This window comes from Leuresthes tenuis, unplaced genomic scaffold (genome assembly GCF_036924035.1).
Source record: "Leuresthes tenuis unplaced genomic scaffold, fLeuTen1.0.hap1 SCAF_7, whole genome shotgun sequence".
Taxonomy (NCBI): domain Eukaryota; kingdom Metazoa; phylum Chordata; class Actinopteri; order Atheriniformes; family Atherinopsidae; genus Leuresthes; species Leuresthes tenuis.
Window position 1 is genome coordinate 35,399,368 of NW_027325361.1, and position 25,514 is coordinate 35,424,881.

General features: G+C 42.3%; 1 protein-coding gene across 1 annotated transcript; it reads left to right on the plus strand.

Annotated features, from left to right (window-relative positions):
• The first annotated feature begins 233 nt into the window (after positions 1-233).
• lonp1 (lon peptidase 1, mitochondrial) lies at positions 234-25,514 on the plus strand. The gene is made up of 21 exons (XM_072390221.1): positions 234-821; positions 2,188-2,276; positions 4,248-4,367; positions 4,499-4,670; positions 7,970-8,083; positions 8,192-8,253; positions 14,640-14,769; positions 16,062-16,145; positions 16,235-16,303; positions 17,009-17,160; positions 17,698-17,836; positions 17,933-18,111; positions 18,956-19,043; positions 19,444-19,566; positions 19,656-19,772; positions 20,101-20,241; positions 20,474-20,639; positions 20,731-20,817; positions 21,359-21,486; positions 22,813-22,977; positions 24,946-25,514. Exons 1-21 carry the CDS (start codon positions 285-287, stop codon positions 25,093-25,095), a joined length of 3,012 nt encoding a protein of 1,003 aa, XP_072246322.1. The 5' UTR covers positions 234-284; the 3' UTR covers positions 25,096-25,514.

The window sequence follows — 25,514 nt, forward strand, 5'->3', positions numbered from 1 at the left end:
GTTTTTATTTTCTATTTAAATAACAACAGCTTACAAAATCATTATGTGACAACATTTACCTGTCATTCCATATATTCAGAGTTTCATTCCATATATTCAAAGATTAATTTCCTGAACGGCATGCCATAATATATATATATATATATATATATATATATATATATATATATATATATATATATATGCCTCCACCCCCGTCACACTCGAGGCACCTCCTACATCATCAAACCTCGACGGAAGATGCACTAGTCACGTGCTGCTGTGGGAGAAAGCTCCAGATCAACATGTCCTCATCCGTGAAGATGGTTGGCGTTGCCAGACAGTTCCACAGAAATGTAGCTCTTGTTGCAAACTTGTACCGGACCTTTGCCGCGCCTCATTCCACCCACAGCTCAGCCCTGCTCCGGCTCCAGCCCCCACGGAGCTGCAGCGGCCCTGCTACCACACGCCACACATGTAACACTTCAGGCATCACGGCAATGACAGCGGGCTGCAGGCTGAGCGCCGGACTCCGCCGGTGGGTGCGGGTCGCGGCCCTTCCATTCGCTTACAACGGTCTGTTTTCGTCGACCTTTGGATCCTTCGGTGTTCAAGGTAGGATGTACGGGAACCGGGCCAGTGCTTCGGGCTTCTCTGGGGAGGACGGTGGGGACAGCGCAGGCTCTGGGGGGGAAGAGTCTGGCGGAGATGGGGGAGCACCTTACACCGGACCTCAGATGACAGCCCTCACCCCCATGATGGTTCCGGAGGTGTTTCCTAACGTGCCACTGATAGCTGTTAGCAGAAACCCGGTGTTCCCCCGTTTCATAAAGATCATAGAGGTGAGGATGATGTAATGTTACGTTTCCGTTGTTTTCATTGGCTCCAAGGACACGAGTGTCCTTCACACCGACCACAGATGCAGGGCACGGGGACGTCATGTGTGTCTTTCCTTTAGTTTCAGAAGCTCAGAAGGGGTTTTCTTCAGCTATTTAATTTAAAAAAAATGTCTTCGGTGCCTCTCGATCAGATCTGCTCAGTCTGAGATGAACGTCCCGCTGATGGTTTCTCGGTCACGTTAGTTCAGTTAGCTCTTACTGAACCAGTGGCAGCCAGGTCAGAAGACAGGCAGTGTGTCCATGAGAGCAGATTCAGGACAGCAACAATTAAACGATTTAATTGAATTCAGAGACTATATTACACCCGTGATTAATCCTAACAGAGAGACTAATTTTGCAACAGTTATTAGTCATTAAAAGTAATTGAGTTGTTGGACAGGAATGAACTGTTCTTTGTCTCAGCAAAGCCAAAGAATCCTCTGACTGAACACACTTTGTTGTAGATGTTATAATGCACTATAAAACCTTCACAGTATACGCATTGCTCAGTTTCTTTTCAGTTACAGTGCCCAGATATTTGTTTTTCTGAAACTGGACTCTGACCAGTAATCTCCTCAGGAGCAGTGACTGTGGGATTCTACCTAAAATATATTACCAGCTCGTAAATTGTTGAAACTGATGTCCAAGAGGGAAGCCTTATGTCACTCTGTCAAGCCATGACCAGTGGCAGCACTGCTGTGTACACACAGAGTTACAGAATCATCAGCACACTCAGAAGACACTGGTACATGTTAGTATATAAGACATAAAAGAGGTTAAATAATGCCTGCCTGTGGTGAGGCAATAAAAGAAATCAAAACTGTGAAGCCTCACACACTGCAGTCTTACAGGTCAGTAATCCTTCAGACAGAATGTCAGGCCAGGATGCAGTCACTCACTCACATCCTCAGCCTTCTGCAGAGCTTAAAGACCTGACCCATTCATGTTCTCACTTAGGAAATTGTTTTTTAATTGGCTCTATATGATTGAATTGGATTATTTTGAAATTAATTAATTGGATTTTATTGGATTATGATTACGATGAATTGAACTCCAATTGGCTTGAATTGGACTATATTATTTAAGTGCCTTGAGATGACATTTGTTGTAATTTGGCGCTATATAAATAAACTAAATTGAACTGAATCACCACCACCTGCACTCACAACTGACTGCGTCCCTGCGGTGGCTCCTTTCTCTGTTGTGAAACTGTTGCCTCCTTTCTCTGACACATGTCTCGGAGTGACAGCAGAAGTTATTTGATGTTTCAAGCAGATATTGTGATTTTTTGAGCATTTGTGTTTGGGATGTTTCCTTCTCCTTCTCTTAGGTAAAGAACAAAGCGTTGATGGAGCTCCTGAGGAGGAAGGTCCGTCTGGCTCAGCCATACGCTGGAGTCTTTATGAAGAGAGATGATACGTAAGTCCAATAAGCATACGCAGTCTTACCATTAAGGCAAAGGTAGGCAATTGCCTGGGGCCCCCGACCTGAGGGGGGCCCCGACCAGCTGCCCCCTCCCTGTTAAAAGCAGGGCTTGGGGCGTCTGGACAGTAGCCCCCAACCATTGTGTTTATAAATTGTAATTGTGTATGTTTAAATGGAAAACAAAGACAAAAAAAAACAAACAAAAAACAGGAAAATGCCCCAATCCTATTACCCCCCCCCCCCTTTCCTGTTATAATGGACTATTCCCTGCCTGAACGCGCGAACCCCAAAACGTCAGCGCGAAAGTCGGAAATTAAGTGGAAGTGACAAGTACGGTTTGTTGACAGGCAACTTAAAATGAAGCACAATATCCAAGTGGGGCTAATAAAAGGAGAAAGCGGGAGGAAACAAAACAAAAGAACGCTATACACCCCAAACTTACAAGTTTGTTTAATTTGTCAACAATGCCGGTTGACTGTTGAATGTTGAGCCGGTCGTTGAACATTCAGGGGAGCTACCTGTACGTGATGAGCTATCTGCTATTTCTGACGGAGCAGACGAGCTGATGGATGACAAGCCGACCAATTTGGAAGACATAGTTGATGAGTTTGTGAGTAGCCCAGAGTCTTCTGAACACCGCGAAAGTGATATAGTATTGGGAGATGACCCGGCGCTGTGGCCAGCGGTTGTTAATGAGAGGGAACGGTGCGACATTGTGATGAAAGGACCTGTTCAACTTGAGCTACAGTTCCCCTGAAACGAAGAAGGTCGGCGATTCACAAAAGTAAACTATTTCATGTTAATGAGGAACGGGGAGAAAATCAACAGGTCCTGGCTAGTCTACAGCAAGTCCAAGGATTCTGTCATGTGCTTTTGTTGCCGGCTTTTTTGATGGACATACACAGCTGAGCTCCAACACCGGCTTTAGCAACTGGGAAAACCTCCAAGCTCACCTTAAGCAACATGAGAGGTCTGCCCAACACGTCTCACACATGGATGCCTGGCACATACTGAGCACTCACCTATCGATCAGGTGAGACAGGATCTCATAAATGCTGAAGCTACTAGATGGAAAGATGGAAAGATTTTAAAAAGATTGCTTGCCATTGTTAGCCATCTAGCTTAGTATAATCTTGCATTTAGAGGACACAGAGAGAGGCTGTATGAACATGGCAATTTCCTGGGACAAGTGCAATTAATGGTTCAATTTGACCCATGAAGGAGCATCTGTGGAGAATTCAAGAAAAACAGCTCACAGATACATACCTCAGTAAGCATATTCAAAATGAATTAATATGCCTTGTTGCACAGTTTACTACTGATGCATTAGTAGAGCAACGTCACCTTTACATCAACCTCACTCCCATACACCCACTCTCTACTACTCCAACTAAGTTCTCTCTCTTTCTCACTCACACAACTGTCTGGTGAGTTTTCTTTAAAAAAATTTTGACATATACTGGTGTTATATTTGAAACTTATTTCTCACATTCTACTCTTTCTTTAATGCAAGTAGCCTATTGACGGGTCCCTTTGTGTTAAAAGAACGGTTTTGAAGGGCCCCCTAGCTAACTTTGCCTTGGGCCCCCAAATTGCTAAATCCGCCACTGCCAATAAGTCACTGCTTTCATGGTCTTCCTTTTACAGACCTCACATTTCATTGAAAAGGGTTCCACCACTGTTTTAATGGAAGACTTGATTTTCTCATCACTGAGATCAGAGTTTCTTTATCAGGACCTTTCCCAGAAGTTGTAAATATTTGAAGCTTTTTGGCTTTTGGATCTGCTATCTGCAGCATACATTTTTATATATATATATGTATGGGATCTACTTTACAGAACATGATGTTGATACTCACCAGACTGAGTGTAGTGAGCTCAGATGTTGCCTTGCCTGTTATGGTCATCATCTGTGTGGTTTTTTTTAAGTTTTTTTTTTATAAACCTTGGTTTCTGTGTCTTACAGTAATGAGTCAGATGTTGTGGAGGACCTAGATGCCGTCTACTCCACAGGAACTTTTGTTCAAATTCATGAGATGCAAGATTTGGGAGACAAGCTGAGGATGATCGTCATGGGACACCGCAGGTTAGATACACTTCTGCTGCTTGGTGGGAGATTTTATGGTAAAGACGTGGTGGTGAGTTTTTCATCAGAAATCTCTAGACTGCTGCCTGCCTTGTTTATACTTGTGCTACTTTTATGCTTTGGTCTGTCAGGATCCGGATCACAAGACAGTTGGAGGTGGAGCCTGAAGCTGAGGTTGCATCAATGTCCCCTGAGTGGTCAGAGTCTGAGCAAGAGTCCCAGCAAAAGCCTTCACCAAGACGCAAATCTAAGCGCGGCCGCAAAGACCTGCCAAGTTCTCTGACCGAGCAGCTTGAGGACAAGGTCTGTATCACGTTCCTCAGTGGAGAAAACTACTCAAACAGACCCTAAGAGTTGATGTTTTTTCCAGTTTAACGTAGATGGCTTCTTTGACTCCTCTCTCAAACCATCTGTCTTCTCTGTCCAGAATATGTGCATAACTGTCCTCAGAGTGTCCCATCTCCTTCAGATGTAGGTGGACTGCTGAGTCTTGACATGTAGACATGGCTTTCCTATGTTGTGCCATGCGCTGTGGAGCTATTGTTTGGTCTCTCCTATATAAAGGTCCACACATTCCTCGCTGCACTGCACTGCACTGCACTGCATACACGACAGCACTCAGTTTGTGTTTGGGTGTTTGTCCTTTGGGTGAACCAGTCTCTGTCTGAGGGGGTTCTTGGGTTTGTGGTACACTTGAATGTCATGTTTAGAGAAGATCCTTCTAAATGTATCTGGGACTCCTGACACATATGGAATTACAATATGTTTGCGCCTGTTCTTCTTAGCTTCTCTACCAGTGTGATTTGGTCCATTTGTTTTTTCTGATTTGACAAAGGCCCAGTTTGGATATCCACAGGTTTGAAGAACATTCTCTGAGTGCTGATATTCCTTTTGTTTTCCTTCAGCCTTAGTAGGTACACTCTCAACCTGGTGGTGTAGAGTTCTGATGACAGCAAGTTTGTGTTCTAGAGGATGATGTGAGTCTATTGGTACTGGTCAGTATGTGTAGGTTTCCTGTAAACATCAGTGTTAAGACTTACATCTTCTTCATTGTGCACAGCACAGTCCAAAAAACGCAGCTTGTGGTCTTTTGTAACCTCTCTCATGAACCTGATGTTGCTGTGCACTAATTTGACGTGCTCCGTTAAAGCTTCCACTTCTTGAGTTTTGATCTTGACCCAGGTGTTGTCCATATATCCGAACCAGTGGCTTGGTGCCTTTGTATAAGCTCAATGCTTTGCTTTCCACTTCCTCCATATAAAGATTAGCCACAATAAGGGACACTGGAGATCCCCTGGCACAGCCGTGCTTCTGTCTGTAGAAACAGTCGTTGTATTTGAAATAGGTGTTGGAGAGGCAGAGGTTCAACAGGACACAGATCTGATCTGGAGTGAAGTTGGTTCTGTTGTTCAGTGAGTCATCTTGCTGCAGCCATTTCCTGACAGTCTCCACTGCTGCTGAAATGGGTATGCAGGTAAAAAGTGAGGTCACATCAAAGGACACAATGATTTCACTCAGGGATTTCACAAAATCTGTGGAGTTCTGTATATGATCCAAAGTGTTTCCTATCAGGAGCGCTAAGATGGACACAAAGTGTTTAGCAATGTTATAGATGACTCAGTTGATAATGGGTCTGAGTGGGACTCCTTCCTTGTGTATCTTGGAAAGTCCATAGATACACGGTGTGGCCTCCCCAGAGAAAAATCTGTAGTAGAAAGAGCGGTCAATAACTTAGTCCTTTTCCAGGTCTTGTAATATGTGATCTTTTCCTTATAGACGTTTGTAGGGTCCCTCCTCAGTGGGGCTGAGCATTTTTTATTGATACCGCAATATATATTGATATTTTTTTCCTGATAAAGTATCGATTTTTCAGCCATGAGTAACGATACTCATTTGCTTTCCACTTCCTCCATATAAAGTGGAAAACCCTTTTTTTTTTTTTTCTTTTTTTGCAAACTTCATTTGAAAATGATGTGTGTTAAATCATATCGAATCGTTGGGTGAATGCCGTGTATCGTATCGTATCGTATCGTGAGATTAGTGTATCACTACAGCCCTACTCCTCAGGACCTCGTAGCTGATTTTATCACTCAGCAATGTTGTTATTTCTCTATGATAATCCGATGTGTTGAGAACCACAGTTCGTCTTCCCTGTAATGGGGATGTTCTGGTCTCTGCGGAGGGATGTCACTGCCTTCCTCTCCCGTGGTGTGAGGTTGGAGGGAGGAGTTTTAGCACTGGAGAGGGCTGCTGTTACCTTCATACATAGCTGTTCTGCTTCTGCCTCAGAGATTTTGTTATTCTTTATTGGAGATTCAGTAGCTGTCCACCACTGGCAGTTGTTGTGGAGAAATGGCATAGTGTAGTCCTTCGGCTAACACATCCTTTTCTGGCTAGGTGAGGTTAATTTCTGATAAGTTTACCCAGTGGTCTTGAATGTCCATGTCTGTGGTGTCAGCATGTCCTTGTCTGATAGATGCAGATGTGGAATTTCCACTTTTGATGTTCCTTGCTCTTCTCATATTGTGAAAGCAGTGCCTTTTTTGTGAAGATGTAGACCTCCTCTGTGATTGTATTGGGTAGAAGTGCTTTTGGTGAGTGAGAGCCATCTTGCAGATAAGTGCATCAGTGGTGAAATGGGCCTGTCTTATTCTTGTGTTAAGAGGCTGGTTTTGAGCCTTCAACACTATCGGTTCTGCTCTGTGACCTCTGATATAAGTCGACTTAGCTCTGAGCTAAGTCGAACACTGATGAGGGTGACTCTATGTTGTCTGCATCTCAAATTAAATCGCAGGTGGGTCCTGTTGTCTGCAAGCTTTCTTGACAGCTTTTCATACTCCTGGACCATTTTGAGGGTGTTCTTCTCAAAATTCAAGGCAATATGTTGATAAAGATTCTCTTCAAGAACCAAGAAGAAGTCCAGTTGCCCATTATTCAACTCTGAGGATTGCCAGGACCTAGATGACTGAGAATCTACATCAACACTCAGACACACAGGCAGTCAGTCAGCCTCCTCACTTCTATCCACAGTGGTTTGAAACCCTTGTTTTAGCTGTGAGGCAGTGAGCTGGAGGTGTGTCAGCACACTTTGATTTTGGATTTGGGTTCTGTTTGGGTGTATAAATTGAGTAAAAACTGAGACAAAGTGAACGACAAGCGCTAATGAAAAGAAGAGGTGAAGCTTAGAAAAGTTACCAGACACTCACTAATGTCAGCCTGACGTCCAGGGACACAGAGGCCTCTTTCCTGTGTCTTAGAGAGGTGCTGTGCGATAAAACTCTCTTTTATTCTTCTAATCTTTTCATTTATTTTGTCGTCACGTGATGCATGTGTGTGGGTATAGCAATGTGTAATTTAATCACCACTGACTAATTGACAGAATATCTGGACCCAGGAAGTTAAACAGTAGCAGAAAGTAGCAGCAGCAGCTGTGATGGTAACAAAGACAGTGGTGAGGCTGCAGATCAGCTCCACACACACACATGCAGACTGTCTGTGTGTCTGCTCCTATTACACTCATCATCCTAGGAAGTGATGGTTGTAGAATTAACTGTTGAACATATGAACTTTATGAATTAACTAATTTCTACTGTGTTGGTCAGATTTCAGAGGCAGACCTTAGCCCAGAGTTTCAGCCTTTACCCTCCTCTAACATCTTGATGGTCGAAGTGGACAATGTCCAGCATGAACAGTTCACTGTCACTGAGGAGGTCAAGGTACTCAACACACATGACACTGCACTTCACAGCAGAGCATGTCAGGAAACTAAACACTGACAGCCACTGCAGAGGCACCGTGCTGAACAGAGTAATTGTGTTGTGCAGGCCCTGACAGCAGAGATAGTGAAGACCATCAGGGACATCATTGCACTCAATCCTCTCTACAGGTCAGTCCTTACACTTTACAGTTCTGGGTTTCTTTTACACAACACGGACTGCAGTTTGTTAGCTTCTGGCTGAGGAATAGGATTAAATTTATGATCTGCACTATGCACCTCCTACGTTTATTTACACCTGTCCCAACTTAAGGATGATTTCACTGATGTGAGCTAAGATGATTTCAAGAAGCCCATAAGGCTACATTTATCTGTTCAGGTAGACAAAGAGGCTGTGTGGTGGCTACAGGTGACTTCTGATTATTCTGCAAATTCTGCACTCTCAGCAAATCATACTTACTACATATTAAAATACCGTAAATTCCAGACTATAGAGCAGACCTGAATATAAGCCGCACCTTCTAATTTTAAAAAGAAAATCTATTTTGTACTTGTATAGGATTATACAAGATTATAAACCGTGGGTGTCCACATTGTAGTATGAAATATTTACACAGAAAGATGTTACACGTGAGGACTTTTAAACTTTTAATTAACTACATATGGTAACGCACAAATACGTGGCGTAAATGCTATTTTTCCCAAACAGTGCCTGTAACACGGCTGGTTTTAACTTGAATACCTATCGGTAACGCACAAATACGTGGCATAAATGCTTTTTTTCCCAAACAGTGCCTGTAACACGGCTGGTTTCAACTTAAATACCTATCAGTAACGCACAAATACGTGGTGTAAATGCTTTTTTTTCCCAAACAGTGCCTGTAACACGGCTGGTTTTAACTTAAATACCTATCGGTAACGCACAAATACGTGGCGTAAATGCTATTTTTCCCAAACAGTGCCTGTAACACGGCTGGTTTCAACTTAAATACCTATCGGTAACGCACAAATACGTGGCATAAATGCTTTTTTTCCCAAACAGTGCCTGTAACACGGCTGGTTTCAACTTAAATACCTATCGGTAACGCACAAATACGTGGCATAAATGCTTTTTTTCCCAAACAGTGCCTGTAACACGGCTGGTTTCAACTTAAATACCTATCGGTAACGCACAAATACGTGGCATAAATGCTTTTTTTCCCAAACAGTGCCTGTAACACGGCTGGTTTCAACTTAAATACCTATCGGTAACGCACAAATACGTGGCGTAAATGCTATTTTTCCCAAACAGTGCCTGTAACACGGCTGGTTTTAACTTAAATACCTATCGGTAACGCACAAATACGTGGCATAAATGCTATTTTTCCCAAACAGTGCCTGTAACACGGCTGGTTTCAACTTAAATACCTATCGGTAACACACAAATACGTGGCATAAATGCTTTTTTTCCCAAACAGTGCCTGTAACACGGCTGGTTTTAACTTAAATACCTATCGGTAACGCACAAATACGTGGCATAAATGCTTTTTTTCCCAAACAGTGCCTGTAACACGTCTGGTTTTAACTTAAATACCTATCAGTAACGCACAAATACGTGGCATAAATGCTTTTTTTCCCAAACAGTGCCTGTAACACGGCTGGTTTCAACTTAAATACCTATCGGTAACGCACAAATACGTGGCATAAATGCTTTTTTTCCCAAACAGTGCCTGTAACACGGCTGGTTTCAACTTAAATACCTATCGGTAACGCACAAATACGTGGCGTAAATGCTATTTTTCCCAAACAGTGCCTGTAACACGGCTGGTTTCAACTTAAATACCTATCGGTAACGCACAAATACGTGGCTTAAATGCTTTTTTTCCCAAACAGTGCCTGTAACACGGCTGGTTTTAACTTAAATACCTATCGGTAACACACAAATACGTGGCATAAATGCTTTTTTTCCCAAACAGTGCCTGTAACACGGCTGGTTTTAACTTAAATACCTATCGGTAACGCACAAATACGTGGCATAAATGCTATTTTTCCCAAACAGTGCCTGTAACACGGCTGGTTTTAACTTAAATACCTATCGGTAACGCACAAATACGTGGCATAAATGCTTTTTTTCCCAAACAGTGCCTGTAACACGGCTGGTTTCAACTTAAATACCTATCGGTAACGCACAAATACGTGGCATAAATGCTTTTTTTCCCAAACAGTGCCTGTAACACGGCTGGTTTCAACTTAAATACCTATCGGTAACGCACAAATACGTGGCGTAAATGCTATTTTTCCCAAACAGTGCCTGTAACACGGCTGGTTTCAACTTAAATACCTATCGGTAACGCACAAATACGTGGCGTAAATGCTATTTTTCCCAAACAGTGCCTGTAACACGGCTGGTTTTAACTTAAATACCTATCGGTAACGCACAAATACGTGGCATAAATGCTATTTTTCCCAAACAGTGCCTGTAACACGGCTGGTTTCAACTTAAATACCTATCGGTAACACACAAATACGTGGCATAAATGCTTTTTTTCCCAAACAGTGCCTGTAACACGGCTGGTTTTAACTTAAATACCTATCGGTAACGCACAAATACGTGGCATAAATGCTTTTTTTCCCAAACAGTGCCTGTAACACGTCTGGTTTTAACTTAAATACCTATCAGTAACGCACAAATACGTGGCATAAATGCTTTTTTTCCCAAACAGTGCCTGTAACACGGCTGGTTTCAACTTAAATACCTATCGGTAACGCACAAATACGTGGCATAAATGCTTTTTTTCCCAAACAGTGCCTGTAACACGGCTGGTTTCAACTTAAATACCTATCGGTAACGCACAAATACGTGGCGTAAATGCTATTTTTCCCAAACAGTGCCTGTAACACGGCTGGTTTCAACTTAAATACCTATCGGTAACGCACAAATACGTGGCATAAATGCTTTTTTTCCCAAACAGTGCCTGTAACACGGCTGGTTTTAACTTAAATACCTATCGGTAACACACAAATACGTGGCATAAATGCTTTTTTTCCCAAACAGTGCCTGTAACACGGCTGGTTTTAACTTAAATACCTATCGGTAACGCACAAATACGTGGCGTAAATGCTATTTTTCCCAAACAGTGCCTGTAACACGGCTGGTTTTAACTTAAATACCTATCGGTAACGCACAAATACGTGGCATAAATGCTTTTTTTCCCAAACAGTGCCTGTAACACGGCTGGTTTTAACTTAAATACCTATCGGTAACGCACAAATACGTGGCGTAAATGCTATTTTTCCCAAACAGTGCCTGTAACACGGCTGGTTTTAACTTAAATACCTATCGGTAACGCACAAATACGTGGCATAAATGCTATTTTTCCCAAACAGTGCCTGTAACACGGCTGGTTTTAACTTAAATACCTATCGGTAACGCACAAATACGTGGCATAAATGCTTTTTTTCCCAAACAGTGCCTGTAACACGGCTGGTTTCAACTTAAATACCTATCGGTAACGCACAAATACGTGGCATAAATGCTTTTTTTCCCAAACAGTGCCTGTAACACGGCTGGTTTCAACTTAAATACCTATCGGTAACGCACAAATACGTGGCGTAAATGCTATTTTTCCCAAACAGTGCCTGTAACACGGCTGGTTTCAACTTAAATACCTATCGGTAACACACAAATACGTGGCATAAATGCTTTTTTTCCCAAACAGTGCCTGTAACACGGCTGGTTTTAACTTAAATACCTATCGGTAACGCACAAATACGTGGCGTAAATGCTATTTTTCCCAAACAGTGCCTGTAACACGGCTGGTTTTAACTTAAATACCTATCGGTAACGCACAAATACGTGGCATAAATGCTTTTTTTCCCAAACAGTGCCTGTAACACGGCTGGTTTTAACTTAAATACCTATCAGTAACGCACAAATACGTGGCATAAATGCTATTTTTCCCAAACAGTGCCTGTAACACGGCTGGTTTCAACTTAAATACCTATCGGTAACACACAAATACGTGGCATAAATGCTTTTTTTCCCAAACAGTGCCTGTAACACGGCTGGTTTTAACTTAAATACCTATCGGTAACGCACAAATACGTGGCATAAATGCTTTTTTTCCCAAACAGTGCCTGTAACACGTCTGGTTTTAACTTAAATACCTATCAGTAACGCACAAATACGTGGCATAAATGCTTTTTTTCCCAAACAGTGCCTGTAACACGGCTGGTTTCAACTTAAATACCTATCGGTAACGCACAAATACGTGGCATAAATGCTTTTTTTCCCAAACAGTGCCTGTAACACGGCTGGTTTCAACTTAAATACCTATCGGTAACGCACAAATACGTGGCGTAAATGCTATTTTTCCCAAACAGTGCCTGTAACACGGCTGGTTTCAACTTAAATACCTATCGGTAACACACAAATACGTGGCATAAATGCTTTTTTTCCCAAACAGTGCCTGTAACACGGCTGGTTTTAACTTAAATACCTATCGGTAACGCACAAATACGTGGCGTAAATGCTATTTTTCCCAAACAGTGCCTGTAACACGGCTGGTTTTAACTTAAATACCTATCGGTAACGCACAAATACGTGGCATAAATGCTTTTTTTCCCAAACAGTGCCTGTAACACGGCTGGTTTTAACTTAAATACCTATCAGTAACGCACAAATACGTGGCGTAAATGCTATTTTTCCCAAACAGTGCCTGTAACACGGCTGGTTTTAACTTAAATACCTATCGGTAACGCACAAATACGTGGCATAAATGCTTTTTTTCCCAAACAGTGCCTGTAACACGGCTGGTTTCAACTTAAATACCTATCGGTAACGCACAAATACGTGGCATAAATGCTTTTTTTCCCAAACAGTGCCTGTAACACGGCTGGTTTCAACTTAAATACCCATCGATAACGCACAAATACGTGGCATAAATGCTTTTTTTCCCAAACAGTGCCTGTAACACGGCTGGTTTTAACTTAAATACCTATCGGTAACGCACAAATACGTGGCATAAATGCTTTTTTTCCCAAACAGTGCCTGTAACACGGCTGGTTTCAACTTAAATACCTATCGGTAACGCACAAATACGTGGCGTAAATGCTTTTTTTTCCCAAACAGTGCCTGTAACACGGCTGGTTTTAACTTAAATACCTATCGGTAACGCACAAATACGTGGCGTAAATGCTATTTTTCCCAAACAGTGCCTGTAACACGGCTGGTTTTAACTTAAATACCTATCGGTAACGCACAAATACGTGGCATAAATGCTTTTTTTCCCAAACAGTGCCTGTAACACGGCTGGTTTTAACTTAAATACCTATCGGTAACGCACAAATACGTGGCGTAAATGCTTTTTTTTCCCAAACAGTGCCTGTAACACGGCTGGTTTTAACTTAAATACCTATCGGTAACGCACAAATACGTGGCGTAAATGCTATTTTTCCCAAACAGTGCCTGTAACACGGCTGGTTTTAACTTAAATACCTATCGGTAACGCACAAATACGTGGCGTAAATGCTATTTTTCCCAAACAGTGCCTGTAACACGGCTGGTTTCAACTTAAATACCTATCGGTAACACACAAATACGTGGCATAAATGCTTTTTTTCCCAAACAGTGCCTGTAACACGGCTGGTTTTAACTTAAATACCTATCGGTAACGCACAAATACGTGGCATAAATGCTTTTTTTCCCAAACAGTGCCTGTAACACGGCTGGTTTAAAAAAAAAAAAAAAAAAAAAGACAGTAGCTGATCAGGAAAAGTCATCGATCACCTTCTTCATCTTCCTCCTGCGCACTAAAACCATCAACGTCAATTGAACAGCCTCAGAACTTCGTCACTCACTTCAGTTTCTTCGTTGTCGCTCTCACAATCTCATCTCAGATTGAGCACCTTTAATTTAAAAGCTGCATCATATGCATTTCTTCGTTTGTTTTCCATGTTGAGAGTGAGTACAAATGACCGATTTACCGATTTAATAATTTAGTAGAGTAAGTGTGTTTGATTTAACGTACAATTTCATTGGACCACTTTGAACTGTTTGCTAATTCTATTGGTCTAATGTTACGAGGTAAAATGTTTTTGGCGGCATGAAAAAATATATATATTAGCCGCACTGTTGAATTAACATTTTTAACATACAAGTAAAATCACTCTACAGAAGAAAAATGACTGTTTGTGAGCAAAACAGCAGACCATTGTGCCAACTATCTGTCTATTGATGTCCTATGTTACTCACCCTCTGTATTGGGTCAGTGTCTAGTCCCTTTGTCTTCCACTTGCTATGCAGAGTGCTCTGTTCAATAGCAATGGCCCCTTTTTTATTTTTATTTTTATTTCTTTTCTTATCAGCCGCAGTGCTCAAAGCCAGGGAAAAAAGTAGCGGTTTATAGTCCGGAATTTATGGTACTCACTTAAGGCAGCAGCTAAATAAGCATCCAGTAGGATTACCTTGTTCTTGTGTATGACTTTAAGTCTGTGTTTTAATCAGTCTCAGTGATCTCATAATGAAATCCAAAATTATGGAATACAGAAATAACTGTATTGTGAAATTTTTGTTTCAGAGAGTCAGTTCTTCAGATGATGCAGGCTGGTCAGAGAGTGGTTGATAATCCCATCTACCTCAGTGACATGGGAGCAGCTCTAACAGGAGCAGAGTCGCATGAACTGCAGGATGTCCTGGAGGAGACCAATGTGAGCAACCTGCAGGCTTATAGGCCTGGTGTTTTCCAGCCTTTCATTTATTTGAGATTCACAGAAGTGATTGTGCACTGACATGTTTGACTCTTCACATTAGTAAACATTCGCACATCTATTTTTATGCCTGCTTTATCTTAGTCAGGGCATAACAATAATGATCAAAAAGACATTTAAAACATAGTGACAAACATAGCAACACAGCATCATGAAAGCCATCTCTGTCTTAGCACGGTTACATACACAGTTGAGTCGAGCTACGATTACGGCTCAGCTCATCCATCCAACTGGACCAGCGTCCTTATCACCAGTATACCGGAGCAGAATCCAGTTATTGACTGAATTATGTCTGATGATGTGGACTGTGGGGATGCTCAAGGCATTCTGCTGCTTCTAACCTCTGTTGGAGATCATGGTACATGGAAGTACAGCTGAATTTTCTGCACAGACGTCATCTTTGAGTTACTTAAATGGTGATTTTTCTTCCGATGAGGCTGCAGTTATAAAATCAGGATTTTTAGAGCAGAGCAACAGTCTGGAAATGCTTCAAGTGAGCTGACACATAGTCCTAATGGAAAGTTTATGTGAATGAGAGCAGCATTCTTGGGAATTCAACTAGATTAATATACACTTCTAACTTATTGTTTTTGCTAAAAGATGCAGAAAGATGGAACTCTGGAGCTGAACACAGCAGCTGGGACCATCTGAGTGTAGTGGAGTGTTTACATGCCGAAGGGATTGGATCCACAACTGTCTTATCTGGGTGTGTTAGTCCAGTTTAGGGAGGCTGGATTTTGTAAGATTTCAGTCAGGCTAACAAATCCAGCCTTGCTTTGACAAACACAGTAATTCATTTTTTCTAGAGTCATGTGAACGTGTTCACTAACAAGCGCTGTCAGTGTCGGAAGAGAGGTAACAGAAAGAGTGCAATGAAAAAAAAGGTAGTGGCGCATATAAATGAGAAGAAATAGCATGATTAATCATTTCCATCACAGGCTTTGACTTCAGTATTTGTAATTCTGAAACATTTTGTCAGTGAACACTGTCTGTTCACATGAAGACCAGCTGGGAAGCTGACATGTTATGTTGACCTCGGTTATTGAAGCTGAAACAGCTGATCACTCACGATTAGTAATGTTCCACTTTTACATTTTTCATTATATCTTTTTTAAAAAGCTAAAACTACTTGAAGCAACCATATAAAACTGGGGTAGTTTTTCTACTGTGCAACTTCAAATTATGAAAAACGTTGTCGTTGAATTGAAAGCTTTCACTTTGTGTCTTTGTAGATCCCAAAGCGTCTCTACAAGGCTCTGTCCCTGCTGAAGAAGGAGTATGAACTGAGTAAACTGCAGCAGCGCCTCGGCCGTGAGGTCAGAGAGGATCCTCAAAGATGGACAAGCTTCGTTCAGCCTTTTCTCGCTGCCCCAGTGATGCATCTGCCTTTCTGCTCTGTTCTCAGGTGGAAGAGAAGATCAAACAGACCCACAGGAAATACCTGCTACAGGAGCAGCTCAAGATAATCAAGAAGGTATTGTTGTGGTGTTGGTCCTGTGTCATCTGCCTGTCTGTCAGCAGACACAACATCTGCTTTCTCAAACTATGCGCTTGCATTACATGTTACAACCCTTCAACAGCAAACTACACAGCTGTCATCTGGCCATCCAATCCTTTCATCCAAAAGACCTCCTCAGATCTTGTCAAACTGCTGGAAGTTTCAGGCATTCTTATCACAAATGAGCCACGGGAACTCAACAACTTTCAAGGTGTACATGTCCCAACAAGAGCCTGTAAGCCTGAAACTTCCACCACTCGGTCAGAACAGAAGAAACCTTTTGAATGAGAGGTGAAACTTCATGAAGAACTCGTAGAAGAAATCCAGTTGTCTTCTATATGGAAGACCACCATGGCAAATCTCATATTTATCTCTCTCTCTGATGTCAGAAAAGTATTCCATCAAATCAGCCTGTCATATGCAATGTTGATCACAGTTCTGTGTAACACATTCCACCATACTGGCCACAACATGTCAGACTCCTGCATTACCCACAATAGCCTGAACAATGTGACTGCAAACTTTTCTGTATACAAGAATCTCCTGTAGAGGTCCGCTCTGATTACCACAGGCAACATGGAGTATGGCAACAAAGGCAACTTTTGATCCAGGAGCAGTGATTGGGTTTCTCCTGGTTTAAATTTATGTTGTTGCAATGTGTGTGTGTCTGTGTGTTTTCAGGAGCTTGGTCTGGAAAAAGATGACAAAGAAGCCATCGAAGAGAAGTTTCGAGAGAGACTCAAAGACAGAACGGTTCCTCAACACATAATGGATGTCATCACTGAAGAACTTAACAAGCTGGGCCTGCTGGACAACCACTCATCAGAGTTCAAGTTGGTCTTGTGCATCTTCTGTTTGCTGTTTCTGTCACTGAAGGAACACTAGAATCAGAACGTTTGGACACATCGACCCATTTGAATGAATGGGTAGCTGTGGTGTTGGATGGATGTTCGGTAGTTTCTGAGAGTTACTATATGTTCATTACACAACAAATACAGAGAAAATGGTAACAAAAATAGTTGATTGTAAGAATTACTGTGAACCAATAAACATTTACATTCTAACCATAAGAAAAAGCATGTACTCAGGTAGAGGTGTATGCAGAGCCCCTGTAATGATAAATGAATTCTCCTTCAAATACATAACCATCTGTAGTCATAGGCTGTAGACATGTTGATGTTACTGAACATCTCGCTGTCATGTGAGAGTCAACATCCAGGATCTGATGCGACTAAAAAGTGGCTCCAAAAATAGTTCCAGAGGAGGGACATGCAGCCAGCACAACCACTCTTTCTTTTCTGTGCTTTGGTTTATTTTCAGTGTTACAAGCAGCCGTGTGAGCTACAGCAAACTACAATTGTGTGTTTCAGTGTAACCCGAAACTACCTGGACTGGCTGACCAGCATGCCGTGGGGCACCAACAGTGAAGAAAATCTATCCCTGGGGAGAGCCAGAGAAGTTCTGGAAGAGGACCATTATGGAATGGATGATGTTAAAAAACGCATTTTGGTCAGCAAGAATGCAGACACACCAACGTTGTTTTATCGTAGTGGAAGTTGATTACAGGAGGTAACATGAACTCTGCATCCCTGTGTGTCTGTGCAGGAGTTCATAGCAGTGAGCCAGCTTCGTTCTTCCACCCAGGGGAAGATCCTGTGTTTCTATGGTCCTCCAGGTGTAGGAAAGACCTCCATTGCCCGCTCCATAGCCAGTGCACTTAACAGGCAGTACTTCAGGTTCAGCGTGGGAGGCATGACCGACGTGGCTGAGATCAAGGGGCACAGGTCTGGAATTCTGCTCAGCCATTATTTACCCCACATGTGTGTCACCTTTTAATTTCATTCCCTGTCAATACCATTTACAGAGCTGTGCAAGTGCTTCTCAGCATGAGTGAGGTAGAAAAAGATTCTGCAAGCAGATGGGATGAAACCTAGATTGTTCAGGTTAATACTAGAGTTAACTGAGTCTTTGTTGTGATGGGAGATCATTCAGTTTAGTAGTTATGTTCAAACTGGAAAAGTGGGATACCAAGATAATAACATGCAGGAAGAACACACAGAGGAGTGGTCCTCAGAGCATCCTTACAGACCCCCCCCCCAGCTGGTCAGTGTAGACTAAGTCAATAGGTTTTAGAGTTGAACTTCTCACACACAGCAGACACTTTTTACCCATTTAAAACAATCTATGTTTGCATTGTTCAAACATTTTTATTAATGATGACATTCATTTAGACACTTTCATCCAAAGCAAGTGATAAACACACTGGGGGTCAGTGTGGTGTTCAGGAACTTGCCCAGGAATACTTTGACATGTAGACTTGGAAGTTAGAGATCCGCCAACTGAAAGACAACCACTCTGCCGTCTGTGCTACAGCTTTCAAAAATGAACAAATGCGCACAAACATAAAAAAACAGAACCATTAGGCTTGTTGGTCTCTGAGTCTGTAAAATTCCATTTTAAGCCTCATGGTGAAGCTGGCTTAATGGTTAAATTCAGTTCCTACAGATCTTATCTTCTGCTGATGGGGATGAATTCATATGGTGATAATAAAAGTATCAGCAGCCGATGTCCTGCAGCCAATGTTACAATTGGAGGAACTATGAAATAATGTAATTTGTGCATCACCAGGAGGACATATGTTGGAGCCATGCCTGGGAAGATCATCCAGTGTCTGAAGAAAACCAAGACAGAGAACCCTCTGGTTCTGATAGATGAGGTCAGTGTGATGGAGCTGCTTCTATATCACAGCTGTATTTGTAGTGAAGGAGGTGTGCTGATGTGGTTGTTGGTGACTGCTGTAAGCACAAGGGCTTTGGTGAGATGCAAAGGATTAGTGGTGTAACACTGCACAAAGTTAAACAAGTTCCTTTTGCTAATTGATACATAGGTGATGCCTTCATAAAGGATTCTGTATGCTCAGTAAGTGTTTCCAAACATGTACCCATCTTGAATAGAACAGTTACACAAATGATGTCCTTCTGACTTCAGCCAACATCAATATAAATCTTCAGGTTACCCACATGCTCTGTCAAAGCAGATAGAACTTTGGTTCTGCATACCTAAAGTACTTAAAGATCTTAATGATAATGTGTCTTCCTTTGACCTGTCATCTCCAGGTGGATAAGATAGGCCGTGGTTACCAGGGAGATCCATCATCTGCACTGCTGGAGCTTCTGGATCCTGAACAGAATGCAAACTTCCTTGATCACTACCTGGATGTTCCAGTGGATCTGTCAAAGGTTAGAGGAGAGGCTTTCACTGTTCAGCTCAATATGAACGTGTGACATGGAGTTGTATGAGGGCCTTTCTTCTACGTGCTCCATTACAGGTTTTGTTTATCTGCACGGCCAACGTGATTGACACCATCCCTGAGCCCCTCCGAGACAGAATGGAAATGATCAATGTTTCTGGATATGTGGCCCAGGAGAAACTGGCCATTGCTGAGGTAACCACAAAGTCAGACTCTGCACTTGTCATAAAATAAGTACTTGATGTACAAATTATTCTTCTATCACATTAGATTATTTTGGTTTTCTTCTTTACTTGTTGCTTACAGATTGTAAAAAAAAAATTAAAAAAAAAGAAGCTCAAGTTTTTGTGTTGGTAGCAAAATGATTGGATGATATATATTTAAATATGACATTTGCCACAAGCAGTGCTAACAGAACAAGAGCTGCAAATGGAAAAAATGTTCTCAGGATTTTAAGAACTGAAATTATCTCTTTTTTGTATTTGTTTTTTTTTTATGTTCCCATGTTTGTGTTTTTGTGAAGCGCTACTTGGTCCCCCAGCTCCGCTCACTCTGCGGCCTGACTGAAGAGAAGGCCTCCATCTCAGCTGACGCGCTCAGTCTGCTCATCAGGCAGTACTGCAGGGAGTCCGGGGTGAGGAACCTGCAGAAACAAATAGAAAAGGTAAAACACTCATAAACTCTCAACAACAACTGTGCTCTTCATCAGCAGAATGTCTGTTTGTAACAACTAATGTTGTGCTCTGGAGGAGGATAGACAGCAGCAGGAAACTGCCGGCTCAGCTGATGTTGACATCTCTGCTGCTGATGTAGAAACCAGACGACCACAGACAGACTTTATTCTGCCTCCAAAAAGCACATCCTCACTTTCATCCTGTTCTTCATCTGTCCGGCAGGTATTCCGTAAAGTGGCATTCTGTATTGTGAGTGGAGAACAAACATCAGTGACCGTTTCCCCTGACAACCTTCAGGAGTATGTGGGTAAACCTATTTTCACAGTAGATCGCATGTATGATGTCACCCCACCTGGAGTGGTCATGGGACTGGCGTGGACTGCTCTGGGTAAGAGAGACTTGCACTAAAGCACATAGACCTGAGTGCCCAAAGAAAAGCTCTGGTCTGACGGTGTGCCTTGTGTTTCTCCACTGTGCAGGTGGCTCAACCTTGTTCATTGAGACGTCACTCCGTCGGCCTTCTGGAACAGCAGAAACTAAAGGAGAAGGTTCACTTGAGGTCACAGGTCAGTTGGGATGGAGTGTCATTCAACACTGTCCAAACACCACTTCGTGTGTCATGTTAACACCATACATTTGAAGAGGTTGGTGGTGTGTAGTGGTTGAATTTAGGATGTTTTTTCTTTTTTTAAAGTTGATAAATGTTGTAAGGTTCCCCTGAGGTATAGTAGAGACAAAATATGGTAAAGTACAGGTCCCTCAGTTTTGGATCTTTGTACTGTATATTGTTAAAAGTAATTAGTTAAACTCTAGGTGCAGCCTGTCAGTTTGTTTCCCTGCAGTCAGTATTCGGGGGCTTGATTTTGACAAAATGGCTTTCCCAGCCGCTGCTGTATTTTACACATACACTGACAACAAGCTGCAGGATAAACATAGGCTTCAGTTCATGATAAGGGATGCAGTCACTAAAAAGAGTGCTGATGTGTAAATGGTTATGTTACAACATCACAATTCGCTTTTGCAGTCACCAGTGCGGTGAGCATAGTTTCAGCTCATGTCAGATCGAGTCCTGTGTGGGATGTTGAAGATGTGGGTGGTTCTCTGCAGGGCAGCTCGGTGATGTTATGAAGGAAAGTGCAAAAATTGCTTCAACCTTTGCCAGAGCCTTCCTCATGACCCAGGAACCAGAAAATAACTTCCTGGTCAACTCCCACCTGCATCTGCACGTCCCTGAGGTAACCGTGATGACAGACTTTTTTTACTTTCTATTTATTAACTACTAAATGATTTGAGTGAGTATAAATATTGTGTTGCTGTGCTTAAAGCTAACATACATGTAGATTTGCACGATACCCAAGGTACCCACGTTACCCCGCGGTGCCAAATCGTTACGGTTCCTACTATACTAGAAATTCTACACGACGGTACGACCGTGGATTACTATACTAACGGTGCCAGTTTCCGCTAAACAGCGGCCGCCTCGACTCTCCTCCCGGCTTCTCACACTTGCTACTCCCTTGTAAACAAACCCACACGGCAACCACTGCAACTGAACTACACAGCTGCTGAATGATTGGCTGTTTGCCGGTTTCTGGTGGCCTCCGGGATATGATAGGCTGTTTCCGCACGCTGGGTCCGCCCATCTGTTAGCTGATTGGCTGTCCGTGTGTTTCTGACGGCTAGAACAAACTCTATGTAAACAGCTCCACTTCGATAGAAATTCGCTTTAAAACTGAAGTTCCAGACACGCGCACAGCGGTCACAAACACGAGACAACACACACTCACCATGGCAGAAGCACCGGCCCGAGCGGCGAGTCTGCCGCAGTATGTTAGTGGCACTACTAATCAAAAAAAACAAACTCCAGAAGCCACATTTGGAAATATTTTGGGTTTAACCAAGGCACAGACGGTAAAGCAATAGACGATGGCTGTCCACTGTGCAGGCGCTGACACCAAGCTGTAGGAGCCAAAAGAGGCAACACATTTAACCTCATAAAACACCTGCTGTGTCGTCACCCAGATTTATATGTCGAATACCAGGTTAGTATTTCCTGTTTATTTTCTGATTGGCTAAAATGAGGCTATATGCTCCGTGTACAGGCTGAAGAATCAAGAGTTAAAATATGTTAAAGCACCTTGAAAATACATAAAAATTTAGTTTTCACAGGGAATCAGTTCCTGTTTATTGTATTTTGTTCTCTATGTTTTATTATGTTTTATTATGTTTATTATGAAGCATTATTGTCAAATAGACTTTTTAAAAGACAGTGGATTTGTTATCCTAAGTCGATTATTTATATTAGTATTATGTTTATCATACACATAACAACATACATAATTAATAAGTATTTATAACTTGTACAAATACTTTACAGTTCATGAAAGTGATTATAATAAAAAAAAAAAAGGCCATAGTATCGCAATAATACCCGGAACCGTAATACTTTGTCTGGTATAGTATTGTGGTTACTTATTTTGGTATCGTGACAACTCTACATACATGCATTTGAAAATAGTATCAAACTGGCAACGATGCTCATTGCTGTCTGTCTGTCTTAGGGGGCAACTCCCAAGGATGGACCCAGTGCTGGCTGCACTATTGTTACAGCACTGTTGTCCCTGGCAACCAACCGGTCTGTGCGTCAGAATGTAGCCATGACTGGTGAGGTGTCACTAACAGGCAAAATCCTGCCAGTAGGAGGGATCAAAGAGAAAACTATTGCTGTATGTGCAGCACACACACACACACACACACACACACACACACTCACTCGGAATGTAGTTTATGCATGATGTGTTAATGTAGCAGAGTGGATGACAGGATTATCTTTAGGACTGTAGAGTTTCACATAGCCGAGGCTGATGACACTGTTCTTTGGAGGGAAACATGAAAAAAGACTCTGTTCAGAATTCCACTTGTAGACCAGGGAAAACAACAGATGGTTTGTTGTTGAAATCTGCAACCTGTATTACCCACAATGCAACTTAACAGCCAACTGGACACACGACTGTTAAGGTTAAGGTGCCATCCCATGTACAGAGGCTGTAGTTTCCAGGTTTGAGTCCCAGCCTTGGGCCCTTTTCTGCATCTCTTTCCCCACTTTCTCTGTCCCTTTCCTGTCCACCTTTGTGCAAATAAAGGCCACTAGTGCCCATAAACCTTGGAAAGAAACATTTTTAAAGGCATGATCTGCCTCTGTAGCTCATAGAGCATGCCCCACAAACAGGCTGAAGTCCTGACTACAGCCAGTCGGGTTCAAGTCCAGCCTGCAGACATGTTCTGCAGGTCGATCACCTCTCTCCCTTTTATGTCGGAACTCGACTATCACTGAAAACTAAGACAGAAAAACACACAATAAAAGTAAACACCTTTACTAGTGTTTTGGAACATTTTGTACTACACTCTACACTCAGACCAGAGGCAATGTTTAAAACAGCCTCTTTAAACCTGATTAGTGTTTGAGAGTCTTCACATCAAGCTTTAAAGGTCTGACAGAGACAAACCCCTGGGAGTCGAGGCTCAGGGCACAGTTTCTCAGAGAGGCCAGTGGGGACCAAATTAATAATAAGCAGACTGATCTGTAAAACATTGGCCTTGACAGACACCTAATCTCATGGGGTGGATCTTTTTATTCCACCAGATTATTTGGAATGTTGTCTCCAATAGGTTGCAGTGGGATTTTCATGATCACAAATCTTGTAGTCATCTTTGTGCTGCAATTATAGCACTTGGGTGTGAGTGTATGTGTTAAAGTGGGACTGCCTGCAGCAGTGCTAGATCACAGCTTCAGCAGCACTGCCAGCAGAGAAGCTGCCCACAACCAGCAGATGGACACCCTCCAAGGTGGGCGTGTTGAAATGCATCTCCATTTGCCTCCGTATCCACCAACATTCCCCTTAATAGTAGCAATTTAAAAAGGTTTAAAGAATCAACTGAAACCATCAGAAAGTTCTGGCATAATGATATTGCTGTTGTTTCTTCACATTCTGTCTTTTGTTGTTGTTGTGATACCTTTGATTGACCTAGTTTATTACATGTATGGTCAGCTGTGGCAGAATGCACAAACACCACAAGAGCACAGAAATATAATTTCTCTTTCTCCAACTGAGAAAAGGACTTAAGCTTTTTCGTCTGCCCTCCTAACATATCTACAGACATTCATGTACTTAGCAGCTAGTACTGGCCTGAGCCCTCACTCAGAACAATATGCGCGAAGATGAGATGCAGCATGAGGGGAGTGAGAGGAAAACGGAGCATTGCATGTAGACTGTATCTTTGTTATGGCCAATCTTAAATACATTGATTTCTATGCTGTAACCTGATAACTGTTATACAAACACTAGTTGCTTCTCTGTCTGCATGCTGTAGAAAAGAAGTAGTTCCTCTTAGAATCTGGTGCAGCTGCCGTCTGCCTGTGTGAGAGACACAGTGACTGGTGCTGTATCACATCTAGAACGGCCAACATTCCAGCTGTTCATGTGGGTCAGAGGGAATGAAACGTATAGCAGGGGACCACAGAAGTGCTGTGATGTAATGTGATCTCATTTATAGGTAGTACAGAGGGATTCTCTGACAAATGTCTCCATGATGGATAATCATCATTATGGACAATGTTCAGTTCCATCAGTTACTTTTAGATTTATTTCAGTGTGTCCTTCTGTCTTGAACCTGCATGTTGTTGTGTCTGACAGGCTCGTCGTGCTGGTGTGACCTGCATCATTTTTCCAGCTGAGAACAGGAAGGACTTCTCTGACCTACCAGAGTATATCACAGAGGGCCTGGAGGTCCACTTTGTGGAGCACTACAGCCAGATCTACCCCATTGTGTTCTCACAGAACTAGTCTGAGCCAGCCTTCTACTGGACTACTAAAAAGCACCCAAAATGAAAGACCTCTTTCAGGCATTTTTTTGTTACAATACAACAGTGCTCGTCAGGCTGGCTGTGGGGAATGAAGACTATGGAGACTGTAACTGCATTATCTGTTCCAACATGTAACCATATTCAGCTGCCACAGGACCCTGAATGAGGGAGGAGTGTCGTGAAGGGTGCAAGCAGCTGTGCCAAAGATGAGCATAACTCAGTAGAGTGGGGATGGTGAACACTGAAGATGTCATCATAAGGTGTGATCCCTGAAGTTTGATGACTTTGCTGCTAGGCAGCTTATTTACCCACAGCTGTGTGGATGGACTCTTTCATAAACTGTTTTATATGATACCTGAGGATGATTATGTTGAAATAAATTAAATGGTAATAAACAAC

Coding starts and splice junctions, on each gene's coding strand:
- lonp1 (XM_072390221.1), top strand. CDS start 285: ATGTCCTCATCCGTGAAGATGGTTGGCGTTGCCAGACAGTTCCACAGA. Junction 14,770..16,061: donor ATGTCCTGGAGGAGACCAAT/GTGAGCAACCTG, acceptor GTGTCTTTGTAG/ATCCCAAAGCGTCTCTACAA. Junction 17,161..17,697: donor AACCACTCATCAGAGTTCAA/GTTGGTCTTGTG, acceptor TGTGTGTTTCAG/TGTAACCCGAAACTACCTGG.